We start from the raw sequence: 22,693 nt of genomic DNA, 5'->3' as shown, positions 1-22,693 counted from the left end.
GGAAAAATTCAAGATTTAAATACCACCTTGTTTAAATATTTATAATTTAATATAAACATGTCAACATAATATAAATAGTTTAAAGTTCTTCAGGTTTATTCGAATGAAATTCATAATATCCTGTTTATTATGATATAATATCACGATGTTCTGCTCCATGGAGTTTTGCAAAGTCAAGTACCTATATGATACTAGCAAAATACGTTAAATATGCATCACGCAAGCAGTACGTAACACTTGAAAGGTTAGCATGTTAATCTGTGATAAAAATTATGTAAGAAAGCTAATACAATACAATGGAATTATGTAATGATCGCGTCAATACACGTACTTATCTGTAATGCTATTATACAAGTTTTATTCTGTGAACGAAGAAACCATCAACCATATACTTTAATACATTTCACTATTTCTGTGTATTCAAAGAATATCAATTTGATGTATAATGTAGAGATAATGAAAATTTGTATTCTATAAATTGCTTCGAGAGTAGTAGAACTAAACTGCAATTTTTAATAAAACCAAATAAATTGAATTTGCAGTTAAATGTATTAATTCGTAATATTTTAAGAAGCGTTAGGGTAATAAGAAACATTTTACAATATAATGCAATTATAATTATAGTAATAATTTCTTCAAGACAAAATACATATCTTCTACCTTTGAAAGTCTTAGTATGTCTATCACTATTATTTTTAACTAATTAAATCAGCCCTAATTCTTTGTAACCTGTGTCATTGCAAATTGATAAGTCTTCGTTGAATAATTGAATTTGGAGTTACAAGCGTTAGGGAATCGATCAAGTTAACCGTAGTTAAGTTGAAAATATTCGAACACATTTTAGATTATTTGACTACGCCGAGTAGGTCATTGCAGTTTCAATGTGTGCTGATAACGAAAACACGAACTTTGGGTTTCGAATCTCTTGGGAGACATTACCGAGAATAGCGAAATCCTGGTAAAACCATGTTCCCAAACTATGTGAAAAGATTTGTAGATGCAAACAACGAACGAATGTGGCATCTGGCATTTCTAGACTGCAGGATTCCGACCGAAATGGAATTCTTTGATTTAGAGGAGCTACGGACGTAACGATTTATCATACGTTATGCAACTTTTATTAGGAACGAATCTTGTAGTATGAAAATCATTGACGTATGATGGAGTCGTAGCCAGCCATTTATTATTTAACGCTTACGACCATATATTTGTGACTATCATCGGAACAAAACAGATCTAGATAGTCTGTAATAAAAAGCAAAAATATGTATATGAATTATTTGTAAAGGAATCACTGAACAGAAAAATATGAATTATAAATGAATTGACAAATTTCTATCGACGAATATAATTTTACAAGCAATGTTCTTGATTTAAAGAAGCTTGCAACGGGTTTTCTTTAGCTTAATATCACTCGAGTAAAATTATACTTTAAAATTATTATAAAAAAGAGGAACCAAGACATAGCAAATAAATAAGAACGTTCTAACCGTAATGCTTTATTATAAATATAAAAGTTTCACTGAGATTTTCAATTCTTATACTAATTTACTGTATTCTGTTTTGCTTTTAAAAAATATCAGTTCATATGAAAACAATTGCTGTTCAAGATATTGTATTATCTTAACAGAAAATATAATTTTCCTCATTTGACCAAATAGCATTGGAACATCTTAGTTAAACTGTTCTCCGAGGGCTTAGAAGATTAGAGAAATGAATTTGCTCTAGAAGGGATTACCTTGAAGACTGTTGTTGATTATTCGGATCGAGCAACGAGATCTCTGGGGTATCCTTCGAACCACTCTCGGGGCAAGTCTGCTTCTTCGACTCAAGATCCTCGTATTTCTCTTCTTGTGTTGGTTTCAGGAAGGACTCTTTATCGCCATCGATGCCTTCCTCTTTAGAAATACGTTGATCTTGTCGATTCGTCGACGCCAGTGGCAAGTTATCTGCACTGCGAACCTTCCGGCACAGTTTTGACGTTGAACCATGACGCCGTAAAAATTCCTTAAAACAAAAACGAAACAATAGAAAGAATGGACATTAGAATTTAATTGGGATGGGAATTAGGTTTAGGATAAATTTTTCTTTTTGATAGAAAATTTTCAAATAATTAACAGATAAGTCTATATATTACTCTACTTTACTAACTTCATTAAGTTTACTTATTAAATGCTATTAAAATCGCAAGTAATTCAATTCTGTTTGTTTGGAAAGCCAATTCTTTCATATCCACATTGTTATACTATCATAAGAATAATGTTGGCAAAAGATATTAAATATAGAAATGTCATAGGTGTAACTAATACTCAATATGTAGTTATTCATACAGTACACATATTTCATAATTCGATATTAGTAAAAAAGTAAGTACAATTAATTTTGTTTTATACAGAAATGTCTGCATTTAAAAGTTTCACTGAGATTTTTAATTTTTATACAAATTTACTGCATTGTATTTTGGTTTTTGCTTCAGAAATGTCTTTATGCTTTATGTTTCTCGCTTTCCTGTTGAAAAAGACGTATGTTCATTTATAATAATAATAATCATAAATGGACATTAATCGAATCTCTTTGGAATCAACTTGTAGAAGAAATAAAAATATTTGTATACGCTATAAATAATGTATATTTATCGAGTACTAGACTAAACGTATACGGAGTTCAATTGAAATGCATTTTTGAAGAACCATGAATATTTTACACCTGGAACTTCGTGCAATCTCTTAAGGAAGTTCGAAAATTCATCTTCCATTTATAATCCTACTTGCAGCCCTTCAACTTCCGTTACAACTTAAGGAGTTACCAGGTTGACGGACTAAAAGTAAGGTGACTTTTCGAATTTATATTTAAAAGAGGAACATGTAACTCTATCAAATACTTATTCTTCACCTTAACTCTTTAAAGTTAGGCGAGTTAAAAACTATCCTAACTTTTGCTTAGCTTTACTATTTTATTTAAAGTTTTTCATCAATGTGACAATATTATGAACTAACGCTGAAAGTACAATAAGTGACATCAGAAATGTATACAAGTCAAAACCCGTTAGCAAGTTGTTGACATTGCATTTCTGTGTAGCTTGAATCTTATTTTTTTTTTTTTTTTATAATCGCATGCCACAAAGAGTTAAAGTATAGCTTTAAGAAAACATAAGAACAATTGATTTGTTTACATATAAATCAGGCTGGTCCCTTAAGGCTTGTCATAAAGTACTAGAGCACACAAAGAGTCAGTTGAAAGTCTTATAATATTACTAATATCGACAACATCACCATAATTTGTTTAATAAAATGTTTTTGAAACTTGAGATTCTAAATAAATGCCAGAAGTCGATTCAAAGTCCTGAAATATTACTTATTCTTCAAATTATATTATAGTCATTTAAATATGACATTTTGGAGACGTGAGACTTTAAGAAAATGTGAAAAGAAAAACATTCTTCTCTTTCCTTCTTTTATTCTTTCTTTTTTCTTCAAGCTATCTCCTTAATAGGCACACATGCAACAAGTAGACCTCGCAAAATGACGTCAAAAATGACTTCGCAACGTGATTACCGACTGCGGTCCATGCTACAAGAAAATGAATTCAACGACTTCCGTACAAGTAAACTACGAGCTTATTGATCAGTCTGTAAACTACACTTCACCTCCGACTACCTTGAACTTTAACGTTTAACGTATAAATTTTGCACGGTCTCTTTCATGTTCGTTATTTATTTAAATATCCATTCAAAGTGTCGAAGATTGACGTCTTCGAAATTTTGTTTCACGCTAACAAATGATTTCGCTTGTACAGGCTACGAAAAAAAATTAGAATTAATTTTCATCGTCTTCGAGGGATCGATAACCTTAAGAGCCATCGCACGCGAGCAATCGATGAAGTGAACATTTGGAAATTTTTATACTTTACAGCAATCACTTCAGTGAAATTTGAAAGGCTTGTATCGTACGTAGATATTATAAATATTTGTTATATTTTTTAAAAATAAATTGTAGCATGTTTTTTTCTTATTATTATTTGCATTAATCTTTAATATTATTTATATTAATTTTTGTTAGGTCCATTTAAATGTACTTTTACTTAAATAAATTCCTGTTTCTATAAAAATGAATTCCACATTTGCAAATGAAAATTGAACAGCTTTTGTGATGAGTCGAATATGCTAGCGGATCGTACGGAAACCTGTAAATGTGTAATTTATACAAATCATTACAATAACGTGTATTTCAAATTATAGATCCATCGAGTGAGTATGCAAATTTGTACTTAAGTACCAGCAAAACTTTGTTACACTCGTTTCTCATTTTCTTGCAATCATAGCACGTCCACAATACCAGAAAAAAGTGGAACATAAGACTACCTGTAGACAAAATTCGATCGAATGAAAATATAATTCGACAGTTTTTACAATTGCAATTTCTATTGAATAAATAACAAGACAGAACTTGTATTTTATCTCCAATTTGTCATTCGAAACTTTTATCCAAACAAGAATTTTCTCTGTGCCAAAACCTATATCAGTTATGCAAATTTTTGAAAAAAAATTGTTGAAGGAAATGGATGTTAAGTTCATCTTTAATTCGTCTTTCGAAACTTCGTACATAGATACGAATTTCCTTCATTCTCGTGCCAGAAATTCCCTATAAATTACGTTTTCCTCTTTTTTGTCAATTATAAGGAAATGAATTTTGGGTATATCTTTCATTCGTCTTTCGAAACTTTCTACCAAGACAAGAATTTTCTTCATCCTCGTGTCAGACATTCTCCGTAAATTATGCTGTTTATTCTGAAAAAGAATTTCTAAGGAAATCGATCGTAGGTTTTTTATTTTCGAAACGATCGATCTCAATTACGTGACGCGTTCGAATTTTTACGACTATCCAAACGACCGGTTGCTTTTCCTATTGTCGTGACTACGAATTGACGGGAAGGTTGATACGAAGCCGGGGCTTCGATCGAAAGTTTCAAGGACTCGGATCACTGGAACGGTTAATACGGCCAGTGCTACGACAAAATTGGTCGAGTTATAGCTTTCTCGTCTTACACGATTACGTACCTGGGATAGGAAGCCGGCTACGTCGATGGCGCTGTTCACCCGCGGCCTCGAGGTTCTCGGCCACCCCAAACCTCCCCCGCTATCCAACGAGTCCACGTGATGGTTCGACCAGTGCAGATGCTGGAAATTGTAGCAACGCAATTTTAGATCTTCTTACCTACAGCTCGGAGTCGAAGGGAAGTTGCCTTTGAATGCGACTTTTATTTTTCAAGCGTGATTTCCGACAAAACAGACAACGACAATGAACTTTGGTACCCACCAAAAATAGAACGAAGTTACACTGGTTTTTTAAAAGCAGAAGACTGTCTTGAGACTATGATAATCTTTGTCGAATTTCACTTCTTTTAACTAGCAACTCTAGACGAAGGAATTCTTATAGCTAACATAAAATTTAGGGGTATGCATGAATAAGGAAGCAGCTCCATTTTTTCAAATTTTCCTCCTTATTGCATCACAAAAAAAAAGGAATGTTTAAATCCGTAATTATATTCTAACCTCCAGACCATAAAAAAATGGAGCTACCTCCTTATTGCAGCACACCCCTCAATTATCACTTTATACAGAAATTAATGTGAGCAAATATTATTTCCTTTATACATATGTATATTTTTTCGTGAATTTATTTGTTATCGGAATATGAAAGTTGTATTTGGTCATTTAAGGTATACAGAATAATTATTATTGTATTTACTGCAAAAGAATTATTACATGAGAAAGAAAATGGTAAACTTCGAAATGTCTTCATTACTTAATAAAAATTAGAATTTCTAAAACGTGTACATTGATCAATTATTTACACGTTGAAACTTTACTCATGGCTTTTTTTTTCTTAATATTTTGTGATGAGCAAATAAACGCTATTTCTGGTGAGTATGTTTCGGAAACAATAGGATAATGCTAAGGTTTTCATGACGTATTAATTTTCAACCAAAAAATTGTAATGTACACGAATTCTTGTTATTTAAGAATTTTATCTTTGTAGACCTTTAAGATAATTCGTGATTTAATACCTATATTAAGTTGATATTTCAACCTGTCTCGTTGTGAGATTTTGCAGTGATGTAGTTACAACCAAAGATGAAATAAAATTTTGATTATTCAAATTAATCATATTCGATGCACTGAAGATTATGAATAAAATGCGTCAGGGCGATCTTATTTGTTATCTATTATTCGAATAATATTTCGTTCACGGATGGTTGCAGCTACATGTGCTATTTCAAATTATACAAATGTCAATTACACTTGCAATTTCATTTGCACGTCAACAGTTGTGTTGTAATTTACTTATAGTTTACAGAAATAAGAGCGTCAGTGAAAAATGCAACAAAAATTAAAACTGTCACGGGAACAAGCAAATGTTTAACTTAGCGTTATCGAATTTACATTATTGTAGGTATCTATTTCGAGCATAGCTCATAGTTAGTTTCAATATAAATAGATATCTGAATTTATGTCGTACATAAATTTATAACTGGGTATATTAGCTTGTAATGTGTACTTCAAGATCAATAACAGACGAAGAAATTAGTATCTAAGAAATTCATGTAATGTTTTGACACAAATTATAGTTTCAACAAACTGCAACATTTCTCACTGCTCGTCACCGACTATTATTTACCATTTTTTCATTACAGAATTTTTATAAATATGAATTTACTTCAATTACTGTATTACTTCAATTAATTTATATCGTAATTCGTATGGAAACATTAGAAATAACTAGACAGCGGATTTTACGCATTTATGACTTACAGTAATATTAAAAACATACAAAAAATATACATAATATATATTGAACATATTCTACAGTTAATATAATAATATTTTTATTTTCTTTCTATTTTATTTGATTATCTTTAGCGTGTATTTACTCTATTACTTTGAGTCATATATCCATAAAATTCGCATTACAGTAATAACGCAAAACGTGATCTATCCTATTTTACATCAGAACTGATTCGTTCACTATTAAACAAATTCGTAAGCGATTCTAGGTGCTTTAAGCGTTCTGCCCTCCGGCGCTTGCTATTTTAACGTGAAAGCATCAGTGTTCGCTGTGCAATAATTATTACAGAATTATCTTTGCTTCGATGTGTGTCAATTACTGAACGTAGTCGTGCTACAATTTCAGTGCACAAAAAATCGTGTTAACATTGTGCGAGAGAATTGTGCATGTTATTTGAAGAGGCGACTGCATTAGAGTGAACTGAAGCGTATCGAAGCGAATGGTGATTGATATTTTACAGCAAAACAAATACGCTGGTGGAACAATGAAGCGATCGACGTTAATACGTTGCGAAATGGATACCTTATTTGGGCGAAAGAAACGTTTCGCGCAGACTTACGCAAATTACTACGCAAAATATTTAAATTAATTGTTCCAGTGAGAAATTATGAAATACATTTTCTTCATTTTATTCTATCAGCTATACAGGTGAAATCTTCAATTATTTCTTTCTGTACGAAAGATAAAATTATTCCTTTTTTGCAAGTTTAATTAAGTTAATAAAACAAATAATTACACAAATGATCATTTTTTTTCGAGCAGAAGTCTATATTGGAATGAAAAAGAATTTCAAACAAATTTTTAAGTTGAACATTTAAAAAAAATTTATATCTATGCAAAGTAAATGGATTCTCATGAATGGATTAATAATTAAAATGAAAAGGTAAAATATTCAGCTTTATTTACTTATTTAACTAGATTTTGCTCAAATAATTTCTACAATCTTATTATTATAAGTTCTAAAACAACGTAACTGTGAATAAATTGGATTTCAAAAACCAAATTGATTTATCTGTGACTTACAAATAAATATAATCTCTGAAATGTATTTAACCTTCGATATCATCAGAGAAGTTTCATTGTACAGTTGGTTATAAGTTTATGGTTTCTTCGTTTCTTACGTGGTGGCTTGGTCAAACTTCTAATGAGACTCCTATGTGTACTATCTTCGTTCTTATGTAGAACGTTGTTATTATACGTTGGTACGCGGTATTTAATTAAGCAGGAAAGATAGGACAATCTAAACCTTCTTAACAAGAGTGAGCTGCGGAAATCCAGAAGAGGGAAGCAAATATTGATTGAGAGAAGAGGATGGGGAGTGGAAATTCTAGAGATCAGAAATAAATACGTTGGAGTATTTGATAGGAGATTGCCAAGAATTGGGAAGGGACGAGGAAACGATATTAGAGGGTGAAGTAGTTGAAAAGGTAAAAGTTAAGGACGATTCGAGAAAACGTGGAAAATGAAACAAGAAAATAGGAACCAATGTTTATAGGTTCCAATAATTACATATACCAAATTTTATAATTTAAACTGGAGGTTACGTTATTTTATTTCATTTGAGATTACTTATTTATTTTTCAGATAAAGTCGAGGATAAGGGTTGCGAGACAACGAAAATAAGAAGTAAACTGGAATAACAAACTTGGAACAATGTTCTAGATAAAATAATTCTATAATCATTGCATATGCTATAGAAACTGTTTATAATAAATTTAAACTGGAGGCTACGTTATTTTATTTCATTTGAGATTACTTATTTATTTTTCAGATAAAGTCGGGGATGAGGGTTGCGAGACAACGAAAATAAGCAGTAAATGGGAATAATTAGAAAAATATTAGAAAAATGTTCTAGGAAATATAATTCTACAATCATTGTGTATACTATAGAAACTATTTATATTCAATTATATAAATTGCAGAATATAAGTGAATAAAAATAAATAAAAAGCAATTATATTAATTTAAAGAAGAGAAAGTAAAGCTTACTATTATTAGAATAGTTGAGTTAAGAACTAACTTATTATGTCCAGATGTTTAAAAAAGTATGCTAATCATTTATTTTTCAATTACTTTCTACGAAACAATTTCCTGTTGCTTTCTGATTATCTTTAACATTCTGGACCGTGTTTATAATTATCTCACAATATTTCACCGAAAAGTATGTAAGCATGACGTCGAAAAGTCCGATAAAGTTAAGTAAACACATTTTCCATTTCGCTCTGAATTGAATGTATTATTGAATGTATCATTTCGAGTAAAACTTCCATCTTAAGTCAGATCTACAAGTGGGTTGGCGAGCGAGATTAATGTATATATCTTTCAATGTTTAATAGATTGTTGTTTCACGGAAGTTCACGTCGCGGTATTTAATTAACCTTTACCGATCAAGGGACCGCGTTCAATGGAATTTAACACGTCGATATCGCGATGCTAACATCTGAATTGCCTGTCTCTAGCAGATTCCTGATCTCGTCTAGATTTGGGTCAGGAAGCTATTACTCCGGGAACTTTAAGACAAGATATATTTAGCAGAAGCGTCGCTCTTCGAAGGTAATATTCTTCCTATAAACGTCACATTACGGCACACGTACGATTTTATGGTGTTCCTGATAGTGATCTTCCGCCTTCTTGATACCTAGTAGTATACCGAGAGTATCGCAGATAAATTCTTTATCGCTGAGCAGTTATTGTATTTTATCGCGATGAGCAGCATAAATTCCTATTGTTTTGTCGGTATTGGCACTTAAAATTTTCTTCGCGCGCTATTTTTCCTATCAGGGAATACCGGTAGCGAAAGTAACAAAACAGATATCCATTTTTTGTTGGCTTGAACGTACATTATAAAGTTTTGACTAAAATGTTTTCAGTACATCTCAACATTGTAGTTACTTCCTGCATTTTTGTTTCTCATATATAATTGCAATCCGGCGAGGTATTTAAATTAACTGTTCTCTTTGTAAAATGATACACCGTGTGTCAACTGTATAACTATTTGAAAAATCATCCATGTTTTGATACTAGTCTTCCCTAAACTGACAATGAGAATCAATCTTTGCACCCGTGGGGCGACTTAGAAGCAGCAGTCTTTGGTTATCTTGGATTTCGATGAATCTCGAACTGTATATAACTGTGTACTAATTCTAATTATGGTCAATTAAAGTCAATTTTAATTTCCGTGGAGACTTTCTTATCAATGTTACGTAAACGTTATCGATGGATGGTTAATCCTAAGGTTCATCAATAACTTATTTTTAAGAAGTGGACATCAAATCGCGAATATGGTATTTCCGTACACGACAAGCGTCAGCAAACGCAAATCAATATCGTAGAATAACCAGCATGAGATGAGTTGTAAGTAAAAACATGTCATGATCGTATTCCTGTGTAATATGCAGTATCCTTCCTCTATTAACAATCATTTTTCCCCGCATAGAAACGACAGTAAGCATTTTCATATACCTTATCTGGTCTAATAACCAGTCATTCAATGTAGATAGATTATAATAATTATATTCATAAAATATTGTATTATTCCTTATATGAAATCAGTGTTTATATTCACGTAGGTACAGAATACGTACTACGTGAAATCATAGGTATTCACATTGAATGTGAAAGAATTTAATTAAAAGCTTGCGTTTCTTTCTGTGTCACAAATGAAATACATGGAAGCTCTATAAAAGCTAGACAGAGCTGCAAACATTAATAATAAATGTAGGTATTAAGGAGCTAAAGAAGTACCCTATTATTTTACCTTTTAATTTATATATAGTGCCACTCGTTTATATTAATAGAAACCTTACCATGAGTATCGCTTACAATTAAAAAATAAGAACATCAAGTTCAAGTGTACACAATTCTTCTTTTTATTATTTTGATATTTGAAATGTTATCGTCGATCAGACATTCCCTTACATTTTCTCAAAATCTTTTCACGTCTATATTTGTAGATGATTGTAAGACTTTGTTGAAACACGTGGAAATTATAGGTAGGTAAATCTAAAGGCACTGTCCCATTAGGTTCCTCGTATTATGATCTTATTAAGGTTTCCGAAAGGGTCCTGTTTCTTTCTAATAGAGTACAAACTGCTGACTTAATTATAATGTTTCATTTTGGACAAAACACATTTCTACGTAGTAGCATAATTATGTTTAATTTACCTTCTGGTTTCTGCTGACATAGTTAATTTACTAAATTATATGCGCGTAATTTACACTTTCAATGTGTTCTCAAAAACAAATGAAAAGGAAACAGTATTCCAATGTACAATACTCTAATATTCCAAAATACAAAATAATTGCACTTCTTATGTAACTTCAAGTACCATAATTTTAGGCTAAATTTGTATGTTTTACTTTGAAACGACGCCATTTTATAAAAATTGTATACTTTTAAAAACGGCTATGTATTTCACTAGTTTTTGGACTAAGGAAACTAATCAACTTTGTTTCACTGTTCTAGCTTGAACCTGGTTTGAGTTATCGTACCTAACGCATAAAACGCAATTAAATTTTAGACGCTCCACTAAAACGTCTGCCAAGCCGCCATTTTTGTAAAAGGAAAAAAAAATAAAAAATCACTTTCTAGTCGAATACTTACAGAATATATTCACGTACTTCAATGTAAATAAAATCTTGTTGTCGCTTCAATAAAAATTCTCGAAAAAGCTCGAAAATACGGGTGGGAAAAGTGACGCAACTCCTTAAATAATTATATATTTTAATAATTCTCGTTTCCTCTAGAGAATCGCACTGCCTGCTCACCGAAACTAGTAATTCCCAGAGGAGAATATTCTCTTTCTGTATTGATAAAATTCCGATGTCGGAAATTCAGAACCTAGTTGATACGTTTCTTCCGTCGAAGATGGAAAAGTGGGCTCGAGTCGGGGTTGATGTGAAGTATATAGACAGAGAAAGCAACCACGTAGAGTCACATAAACGAACAGACGGGTGAGACACGTGTGATTACAGAGACAAAGGCACATCGTGATTACACTGATGACAGAGAGAACGAGAGGCAGAGAAAGTGGACATGGACAAGAGTGAGCTCACGTTCGGTGGAAGAGAAACAGCTTATATCGGCACGGACACAGGGTGAAGAAGATAGTTTGTTAGGCGAAAGGTAAAGAAGAGGTAGAAGAAGAAGAGAACAGTGAGACTGTTGACAAGTACCGATGGTCACGCGATGTCGGCCCTGTGGAGTAGAGCGAATTGGCAGCCGCAGTCCCGGGGCTCTCGAGATCTCCTCGGGTACTGAAAGCACTGCTCCAAGACGCAACAGCCCCCGCCCCCGCACTGCATCACCATATCCGACAATGTGGTCATTACCTTCGGGATTTGTTTTTTTGCGGGCGGTATTTGTACGTTCCCGGCGAACCGTCATTTTTCGATTATTCGTTATTCGAGACGAGAAGCGGCGATTTCGCGATGGGTCGACACAGTTTGAAGAGGCACAAAGAAATTAATTCCATTAGATTTTCGTTCGTCGAGTCCAATCACGTTTAACCAGTTATCTACTGCTACCATGTAGTTGTTATACTAGCTACTTTCGACAATTTTGTTTATTACATTGTTGCGCCAGAGATGGACATTGTTTGTATACAAAAATTATTCCTGATTCACACGGTTTCTGACAATAAAAGGTGTCAAAAACGAAAGTTTCAGCTGCGCACATATTTGTTTAGTCGTGTCTTTATATTATGTATTATTTAAAGGATTGAATAATCTAAATAATTTTTATTCGACGAATAACTGACGAATATATTTAGTAGAAGCATATTTGATTCCTGATTTACACAGGTTTCTGTTAATAATAGGTGCCAAAAGACAAAAGTTTATGCTGCACGCATATTTATTTAGTCGTGTCTTCATATATTATTTGAAGGATTAAATAATCTAAATAATTTTTATTCAACGAATAACTGACAAATATATTTAGTAGAAGTAAATTTGTACGACGAATGAAGATACTTTTTTTTTCATTCAACAATTGATTTCATTAGGTTCGAATAAAGTTGTTGTGTCGTTAAACAACACCATTGTTCCAAGGATATTCGAATAAACTTCGAACAAAGACACCAAATGAAGATGAAAACTTGATTCAAAACTGAAGGTAAACAGTTCGTCACAAACAGGAGTATTATATTAGTTGAATAAATATATTCGCTCGTCATTGTACTCATTAATTTTGTCCATCTCTGCCTTGTACTATTACTAAACAAGCGAAATCGTTTAGCATCGAATAACGTTGAACGAATATACTCTCGATATTTACAAGTGAAGTTCAGCGTATATTTAAATTTTCGCAGAAATAAAACCCGAACAATTATTATTACAGAATTATTTCGAAGGAAAGTTTTAACCTTAAGAACCTTTTTAGGGGCTAAAATGGAAATAGCACTGTGATTTGTTTTCCATGAACTCAATTTCTGCAAAAATTCAAATTTTTCCGAGTCCATCAATTACCGAACTTCCCTTATAAGTAGTCCATTTGTCGCTATATTTTTATCTTTCTTGTACTAGTCGTTATCGCAATAAAAACACCGAAATGATTCAGTTACTTAAGAATTCAGGTTCCCTAATAACAATATCATAATGACTAAAAATACAAAACCGACCCACTATTGTACATTTTCAATAACAATCACTGTACTTATTAAAAATCACACAAACATTGTTATCTTTTATTTAAGTTACATTTATGGAGTGCGAAGTGACTCGAGATACGCGAAGAATTTTCTTTTTTTACCTAAAGAAAAAGAAATTCAGGTCCGAAGAGCTTAAGGGAGAACATATTTCTCTCGGTTCAATATTCGATCCGAGGCCATACGTCTTTCCGACGTATTGACTTCGTTGAAAGTGCCCGTTTCCTCTACTGCTACCCAAAGGGAATTCCAGTTGGGTCTAATTAAATCAATACTGTTGACACGTCCAAACTATGTCTGCTTCGTATGCCGAATACGAGAGAATGGTTTGCAGTTAAACGTTCGACAAATACCTATTTCGATAAGGAAACGTCGATACGGTGTCGTAATTGTTCCACGACGAGCTCTCGGAAACATGTAAAACTTCCGATTCCATTTAAACAATGGCGATCAAAGTTTTAAACGCATCGATAAACTGCCAAGTCCGACTTTTTTCACGCGATAAGATACGGTGTTGACAAAATTGATCATAAAATACCTTTATTTACTTATTTTAGATAGTAAAAATTTAGCTAATATTATTTTCTGAGTATAAATTACCTTTAAAAATACGATTTTATTTTTTGCAACGAGAGTTTTTCATGGATATAATACGATGTTCCATGATTAATTCATGAAAAACTCTTGTTGAAAAAAAATGTAATCGTATTATCGTATGGACTTAAAAATACGATTTTATTTTTTTGCTTCCATCACTTCAAAATGTCGTTTAACCGATTCACTGGCAGGCAAATTAAAAGCGTTTTGCCTTGGGCACCAAGATTTAATACAGATGTGTAATTTAAATTATTATTTTTATAATAAAAAGTAATATTAAATCTGTCGTTTTAAAAAGAAAATTTACGATCTTCTTTTGCAATAATTCGTGATTCAAAAGGCTACAAACTACAAACCCCTTGAGTAATTGCAATCAATTTGAACTACGAGACTGGGTTAACTGGCTTAACAAATTTTCATTATATCGTCAATATTCCCATATAATTATCACTTATATGTTCATATATGTCTGTGAGGCATACGTCGAATACAATGGATCAATCTATGAGAAGCTCTCGTTGCAAAAAATATACCATTCTCCCATGGGCAATTAGCATTCGAGTAACTTGGGATTCGAGTCTAAATAAAATGAAAAGTCGATCTCGGTAGTTGTGTATCATAACGATGACGTAAAAGCATGACGTCTGGTGTATGAAAATTTTGAATACGTTGACTGCGTTGTGCAGTACGTCAGGGGACGACCCGTAAACAAACGTCAATGAATTAAAACTTTGTCAGACGTCTACGCATTAATTTCTCGCTATTAATAGAATTATAATATAATACAATTATAAGAGATTATTAATATAGTTTCTTAATTGTACCTGTTTGTCTATAATTAGAATTTTGTAATAAAAATTGTGGTATAACGTAATCTGGACATTCTGTTTAAAATAGCGATTTCTCAGACCATTGTGTTTAATTAAATATTACTATTACAAATTTTGTAAATGAATATTGCAAATGTAATACACTGTGACATATAGGTATTCATAACCAAGCATTATAATGAAAAATTTGCATGCCTTCTATTCTCACACTTCGCTAAATACTAAAATTATTGTTAACCACTATTTCAAAAGCGTGTAAACGTATTGGTAATTGAGTCAGAAAGAGCAAGCATTGTTGGAGAATAAATGATGAATTTTTAAATGATGAGAATTTTACCAACATCAAAGAATACTTGTTATTTGATTTTTTAAACGTTTCATTAAAAAGAAAAATAATAATTAAGATTGCACAAAGATTCTGTTCAATTTGAATGAATTGAAATGTTTAAAAACGATTTCACTCAACAAATATGAAGATTTGCAAGTATCTACAATCTGTTCACTAGGTTACGTACAAAATCGATTTTTAATCAGAATATACAGAGTAATTGGTGTAAAATGATCGACTGAATTATTACAGAAATTTAAAGAGATACAAAAATGATTTATGTAAAAATAAGGTAAAAGAAATTGTTATTAACTCTATACGAGTATATATTTCAATGAATTAGTTTGGAATATGTCTGTGCTTGTATCACGGTTATTTTATAGGAAATTGATCGATGGGATAAATTAGTTTGTACTGAATGCATAATGTAGTGCGTTTAGCTTGAAAGGTATAAATTCATAATCGAGTGCAAAAGAATTTATAATAGTAGTTGTGGATCTCCATGATGGAAGTTGAGAAATTTCGTTCATAAAGCTATCATTTATTTTTAATTTACTTAATAATTCAGAAAGATACTGTGTGTTTATAATTTTATACCTCGTATGCACTATTAAATCAATATTCTTTTTAATTTCGCTTCATAATTTAAACAATGCACGATTAATAATATGCACTCTAAGATAAAAGTACAGTTCCAATATTCTATCGATGTTATTGGCTCCTATTCAATCTAGCAACTGCCCAAGCAAATCGAAAAACATTCATTCGAACTGTACGTAAATTAATTTCTCAAATAAATATATTACTGTATGGATTTCAAACTTCCACGCAAGTAAGCGTCACACCACTTTCGAAAAGTTAACCTAGCTATTAGGAGTTTAATTTAACTGTAATAAATTTCAATTTATATTCACATCAATGAAGTTCACCTAGTCCTGCTCAAAATTTTGTTTCGATTGTATTGGACTATTGCGACATTACTATTTTTTACCAAACAAAATCTACTCACTTAATAACAAGAGTCAACTAACAGTAATTATTCAAAATGGACACTTATTGCAGAGATGAGACTTGCGTACTTTGTTTACTGTATTCTTCAAAATATTTCAATTTTTATAAACATTGAAATAGGTATCGTAACTATACTAGCAAGGTTATTTAATTAATAGTTATTAACCTTATTTAATTTCAATTTAATGCCTGGTCAACAAAAAATACACACTCTGTTCTAAAGAGTCGAATATTAAATTATTACAATTGAGCTGTTCATTGCACAAATCGATTAACACCATAAAACCAAAAGTTGAAAAATGCAATGAAACTGGCTTCTGAAATAAATTATTTATTATTCTATGGCCAAACAAATGTTGTCGTTTAATCTTTATTATTCAGGAAAGTTATTATAAATATAAAGAAGTTATGGCACAAGAAGTGAAGCTAATCGATTTCTGCGGTGAACGGCTCAATTATTGACTACGCATAATAAAGCAGAGAGGAATTTCTAATTTAGTTTTAAAACTCATAACGTTTCAAACTTTTGTACAACGTGTCAAGTGTTACAGTAGAGTGTATAGTTTACAAACTCAAACAAAGAAATTTGAAACAAACTTTTCTACAATAGCCCATACTTGTAATACGATAGCCAAGTAATGTCGTAATGACATTTGCCGCAGAACTAGGTGTATGCATTTGGTTGTGACTGATTAATGGAGCGAGGATTGGAGTGTAAGTATGTATTACCTGAGAGCAGGTGTGTTGAGTCGGGTGTTGCGTGCATGCGACGTTTGCCGCTGCGCATACCCCAGTCCCAGGAACCTTTAATTGTTCCTTGTAGTCAGGCTGATATGGCAGCAACATGCGAATCTTGCCCCAACGATTGAAGAAGAGCGCTATCGCGCCTGCCCAAAAGATCAACACCATCACCACTATACCCACTTCTACGCCACGGACCTGCAATTTACGCAGTCATTCATATAGATATGTATACCCCTAGTACAACACCAGCATTTACACCTTCATCAAACACAGTAGGGCGTGTGTATCAATTATGGACACATTTTCTTGCAATTGCCACTTCGAATAACAGAAAATTCTATGTACTATATTTAAACTGAATTATAATATCAATGGGTTGCAGTACACATATAGCGTGCCCATTTTTTTGTTATATTTATATAACACAAATAGCTTTTACCTGTTTCTTTATGCTGCATTAATATCCTTCATTTATTGTATATAAATATAAATATATAAATATATGTACTGTATATAAATATATACAGTAGATGAAGGATATTAATGCAACATAAAGAAACAGGTAACAGCTGTTTGTGTTATATAAATATAAAAAATAATGGGCATGCTATATGTGTACTGCAATCCATTGATATTATAATTCAGTTAAAATATAGTACATAGAATTAATAGTACATAGAATAGTACATAGAACAATAATGACTATTTTTGTTTATTGTATGTGTCTACGTTCATTATTTTGACTGCTCAAACGTTGTATATATTAGGTCATCCCATAAGTTCGTGCTGGAGATTGTGTCAATATTTAATACAAAACAAATAATAGAAATTTTATGGTGACGGTATAACGACTATGTCAGAAAGGCGAGAAAATACTATAAAATGAGAGAGATTACCTTTTTTTATAACACTTAAGAGTATGTTTCACATATTCATTTGAGTAACAGGAATATAAATGACATGAACTTTTAGGATGACCTAATACATGTCAAAGAACATAATATCCTCAGAAAAAACTTCTGATTGTATGAACATAGCATATGTAATAAATTCTTGAAGCAGTTTTTCTGTGAAACACTAAAAGTGGACATACGATATGTGAGCAGATAGAGAATTCCATTACGCGGTTAATTTGTTCGAAATTCGACGTGAGTGAAATTGAATAAATATCTCGTTGCCAGTAATGTAGTACAGGTATAAAGAGAGATCGGTCCTTGTTTAAGAATGATTTACTAGCTTGAGTAAAGGTGATGGGAACAAATTCGATTGGTCTGCTTGTTAATCACAGACCTCGCGACGTCCGACCAAAATGTCTAATACTACTTGCAATTCCTTCCAGAACTGATCTCTCTTTCTCCCTGCTCTACGTTTGGCATACGATCTTAGTTTCAACAATTAATCAAAGTTCAACAGATCTATATGTCCTCTTTTACCAAAATAATTGAAGAAATTGAAACTTTATTTAACACAGACCCAAGTAAACACGTGCAAAGCGTGTATAAGGTTCTGTCTATGAATTCAACAAGGTTAACCTTCATTGTTTCGTACTAGACATTTCAGCACGAGATAGCGATCCTTTAAAATGCTTGCTACACTTTTTATGCTTTTCTTTTACATCCTCTGTTACCGTAAATTTTTCAAGGCCACTTTCAACCCTTTTACGTACGACCCTATAGTTGCATCGCCCATCATTTGTCACGCATAAAACGATGCGATACCGTGATGTTTGGCGAAGTACTCCGCATTCTGTTTTACACGGCTATAAAGCCCGCAATACGTTTCGCATCAAGCTGCACGAATGTGCAATACCAGCGTGGATGCTTTCATCTGAATGGTTTCAACGGGTGTAAAGAAACGTGCACCTACTTCCACGATCTATAGAATGTTTTCACAAGGTATAGATAACGCATACCAACAAAACATTGAAATATCCGATGCTTGCCTTTACATTATGGGTAAGTAGCTTATAGCATATAGCAGGCACGCTTTTATTGGAGTACCGAACGTGATATGTCTCTTGACTGCATCGGCGGCTTATCTAGGTGAGCTTCAAAAAGACTATGCAATATGCATTAAAGGCGAGATTTTCTACAACGGTCCACCTGAAGATAGCACGTCTCAGATTTCTTAAAAATCTTTTTGAAAATTTTATAACGTGGTACAATCTATATACAACTATTATAATATAATAAATATAATATAAATATCATATAACAAATATCTATATATATTTAATATTAAAGATTAAAGAAAAAATTATAATATTATGTTATATTAGAGAAAATATTTAAAGAATAATATTAATAAGTAATAGATAATATTAAAGAACAAATTTTAAATTTTTGTTGGTTGAATGACATTTTTTAAAAATCAGTATGGCAAAAATATAACGTTTAAGATGATATTTAAAATGTGAACAATTTATGTGTAACTTCTGTAAGCGCATAAGATAAATTAATCCGTAATAATACCTCAAGAAATTTCATCAAAATTTTATTTTTAATCTATTTGGTACCAATTTAAAAATTAACACGCAAAACATTGTTTCACCTAGATTCATGGTATGGATTACTGGTGGAGCAGAAGTGTATTTCTAATATAGCCATAATTTTGAGTAATTATTTCAATCACTAAGTGTCTGAAATAGACTGAAGAAAATATCACCTCTCACGAATCACTCAATACTCCAAGGAACGAATAATTGAACCAAATGGTAGAAGAGAGAGCAGATGGAAGGATAATAGAACAGATAAGAGAAATAGGGAAGGGAAAAGAAGTTAATAAGAGAAAAGCAAGAGTAAAGGCAAGACCAAAGACGTAATGGTGTATAGTTTTAATATATGTATAGTTTCAGTAGTTATACTTCTTAGTAGTAATAGATGTAAATTTAAAAGAGGTATAGGAAAGTTTGTGTGGGGACGATAAAAAGGATGATAGGATGGATAAGAGAAATAGAGAAAAAATGGAGTAATTGAACCAACCAGAGCTATTAGACATTCCCATCAGAAAACATTATGCACAAATCCCGTATAATTACCTTAGTAAACTATACTGTAACTGTGTCGGTTCAGTTCCTGAATAGGCGTATTATGCAGTGGATGGTTAAATATAATGGGGACAGGGATCACCATTTGTCTAGAGGAAGTGATAACGCGAGAGAGAAGTCAGCGATTAGCGAGACCACTCTATCACAGTCATCTAAATGGAAAACGAACGGAAAACCAGTGCGACGGGAGGAAATCGATTGTGATCCCTTCGATCACGAAATGGCCCAATTTTGGAGGAATTCAAGCGTAAACTCCGATTTCGTGACCAGGAATATCGTGGAGCTCGGAAAATATCAGAAGACGAGTATACATATACGTTGACCTCTCATTCGACAAACTCGTGACTGACAAATCATATAGGACGTGACAACTTCGCGATCCAATTAACGACTTAATGGAAGCCGATATTGTCGAGACACTAATTCGGCTTAAATAAGATTACTTAGAACGACGACCGATTAGGTCGCGGCGATACAACCAGGCGATCTAGACATCCAACATGTGCACGACATATTAGAATTTTCTTCTCGTAAATAATAGAAATTGCTCCTGTACGTTATTTAACTAATTATGCTTAATTTTGACCGAGGATGTGAAAAATAATTTTTATAGTCAATTTTATTTATTACCTCTTATGGTTTCAGAGATATTAACAAGGATATAAATAACCAGAATTATTTCGAAGAGAAGTTTTAACCTTAAAAACCCCTCTTTTTGGACCAAGATGAAAATAACACTGTGATTTGTTTTTCATGAACTCAATTTCTGCAAAAATTCAAATTTTTCCGAGTGTATCAATTACTGAACTTCCCTTATAGGTAGTCCATTTGTCGCTATATTTTTATCTTTCTTGTACTAGTCGTTATCGCAATAAAAACACCGAATTGATTCAGTTACTTAAGAATTTAGGTTCCCTAATAACAATATCATAGTGACTAAAAATACAAAACCGACCCACCGATTTTTTGTTATTACTTTCACCAGGAATCGAGTTGAGAAAATTTACTTAAAAGTTTCACTCTCCATTTACTGCTAATATCAGAATACTTTTTAATGTGTGTTTTTTATAATAATAAAATTCTTTCGAAAGCATGTTTTATTTCGCTCTATCCCGCCACAATTTGGGAAACACAGCCACGTGTTTAACACCCCTAGATTCATAAGATATCATAATGTGTACAATGTACGCACTCTCGAATTGGGGAAACGCTTCATACATATTCGATCAGCATGATACAAAGCACGTGATACAATGGCCGGTATGTATGCATGTCTCTAGTAACTCAACAAGGCCGTTGAGGTGCACGTGATGGCCGAAATTGTAATAGACACGCTGTTATGCATGTGTCTGTATATGTGAGAACCAGACAGGTGTGGGATGGCGCTTCTGAAATCGAGTTCCAATAATTTTCAATAATTGATGTGGCGCTAGAACGTATTAAAAGCACAAAGTGAGCTTCCTGTTATGCTGTCAGAATATTCGACTGTCAACCATACATGTTTCTTAACATTTGAAACTCGCTTCAGTAGTGAGCTGAAATCACGAAAATAATGTTTATAGTTTGTACAAACGTATGCCCGTTGTTTTCAAGTTGTAGCCATCTTTATAATTCAAGAATTCTTAATGATAGTTTAAATTTGTATTAATCTTATAGTTTAATCTTATTTTGTTCTCTTTTAAGTTCAAGAATCTTGAAAATGTAATAATAAATCGATAAAATGTAGAAATTAAAATAAACGTTCAGTAGATAACAAACATAACAACCTGGCTTGAGCAATACTACTGGGTGATATAATATGATAAAATACTACAAGTAAAAACAGAATCCATCTGAATTATAAAAATAAAATTGTTGAGTATGTAAAGAGATCCTAAGTACCGTATCATAACGTTTCTGACTTGTCGAGATGTTTACTCGATGGAAATCTAACATAAATAGTTCATATACTTTTTTTTAAAGCAATCAAAATATTGACCAAGAAAATCTCTGACAGAACTACTGCAGCATACTCTACAGCGTATTGGTGGTGTACTAAATGACTATAACTCGAGAACAGGGTCAAATAAGTTTGTAAAATATAATAAGTTCGTTAAATATGTCACTGCTGAAGTGTGCATGCACCCTGAATGTATTGATTAACAGAAAAAAGTTGAGTTATGTCCAAAGTAGTTTATGCAAAGTTTTAATAGCACGTGGTAGTGCTTTAGTTGATATCATTATTCTAGACCAAGTACCTACACCTACTAGTACCTACACTAAGACGCTCATCAATTTTCAATAAGTTCATATTGTGTTTGAGTAATGAAAATAATACAAAATATTCTATTTTATATCGGCGTTGTTATTCAAATTATGGTTGTTGTTATCAACGTTTACACATATTCTTTCCCCTTAAAAAAGTCTAAATTGAATCACTTACATTGTAATATTTATAACAAATAGAAAATATTTTTATTTTAGTAATTCTGTATGTATTAGGCTCTAACATATAAAAAGTGATAATCGATAAATATGTTTTCGATTTGTCAGAAATGTCACAATTTAAGAATATATTTAACATGATTCAATTTAGTCAATTTACCTTTATGAGAATGGATAACTAAGACTTTACTTAAAAAATTTGTTATGCATACAAATGGATT

The 22,693-nt window shown here is 32.2% G+C and overlaps 1 protein-coding gene across 8 annotated transcripts in view; it reads right to left on the bottom strand.

Moving 5' to 3' along the window:
- LOC128891689 (uncharacterized) overlaps positions 1 to 22,693 on the bottom strand; it is a 109,325-nt gene that overhangs the window by 8,806 nt on the left and 77,826 nt on the right. For all 8 annotated transcript variants that reach the window (XM_054151394.1, XM_054151393.1, XM_054151391.1 and 5 more), the window contains 3 exons: positions 16,988 to 17,197; positions 5,057 to 5,176; positions 1,739 to 2,007 (listed from right to left, as the gene is read on the bottom strand). In XM_054151394.1, the coding sequence (XP_054007369.1) occupies positions 1,739 to 2,007; positions 5,057 to 5,176; positions 16,988 to 17,197 (599 nt within the window). The remainder of the gene's footprint in view (positions 1 to 1,738; positions 2,008 to 5,056; positions 5,177 to 16,987; positions 17,198 to 22,693) is intronic.

Source organism: Hylaeus anthracinus, unplaced genomic scaffold (assembly GCF_026225885.1).
Source record: "Hylaeus anthracinus isolate JK02 unplaced genomic scaffold, UHH_iyHylAnth1.0_haploid 12002, whole genome shotgun sequence".
NCBI classification, from domain to species: domain Eukaryota; kingdom Metazoa; phylum Arthropoda; class Insecta; order Hymenoptera; family Colletidae; genus Hylaeus; species Hylaeus anthracinus.
The sequence above is the reverse complement of the archived record's forward strand: the minus strand, read 5'-3'. Positions and strand labels throughout refer to the sequence as shown.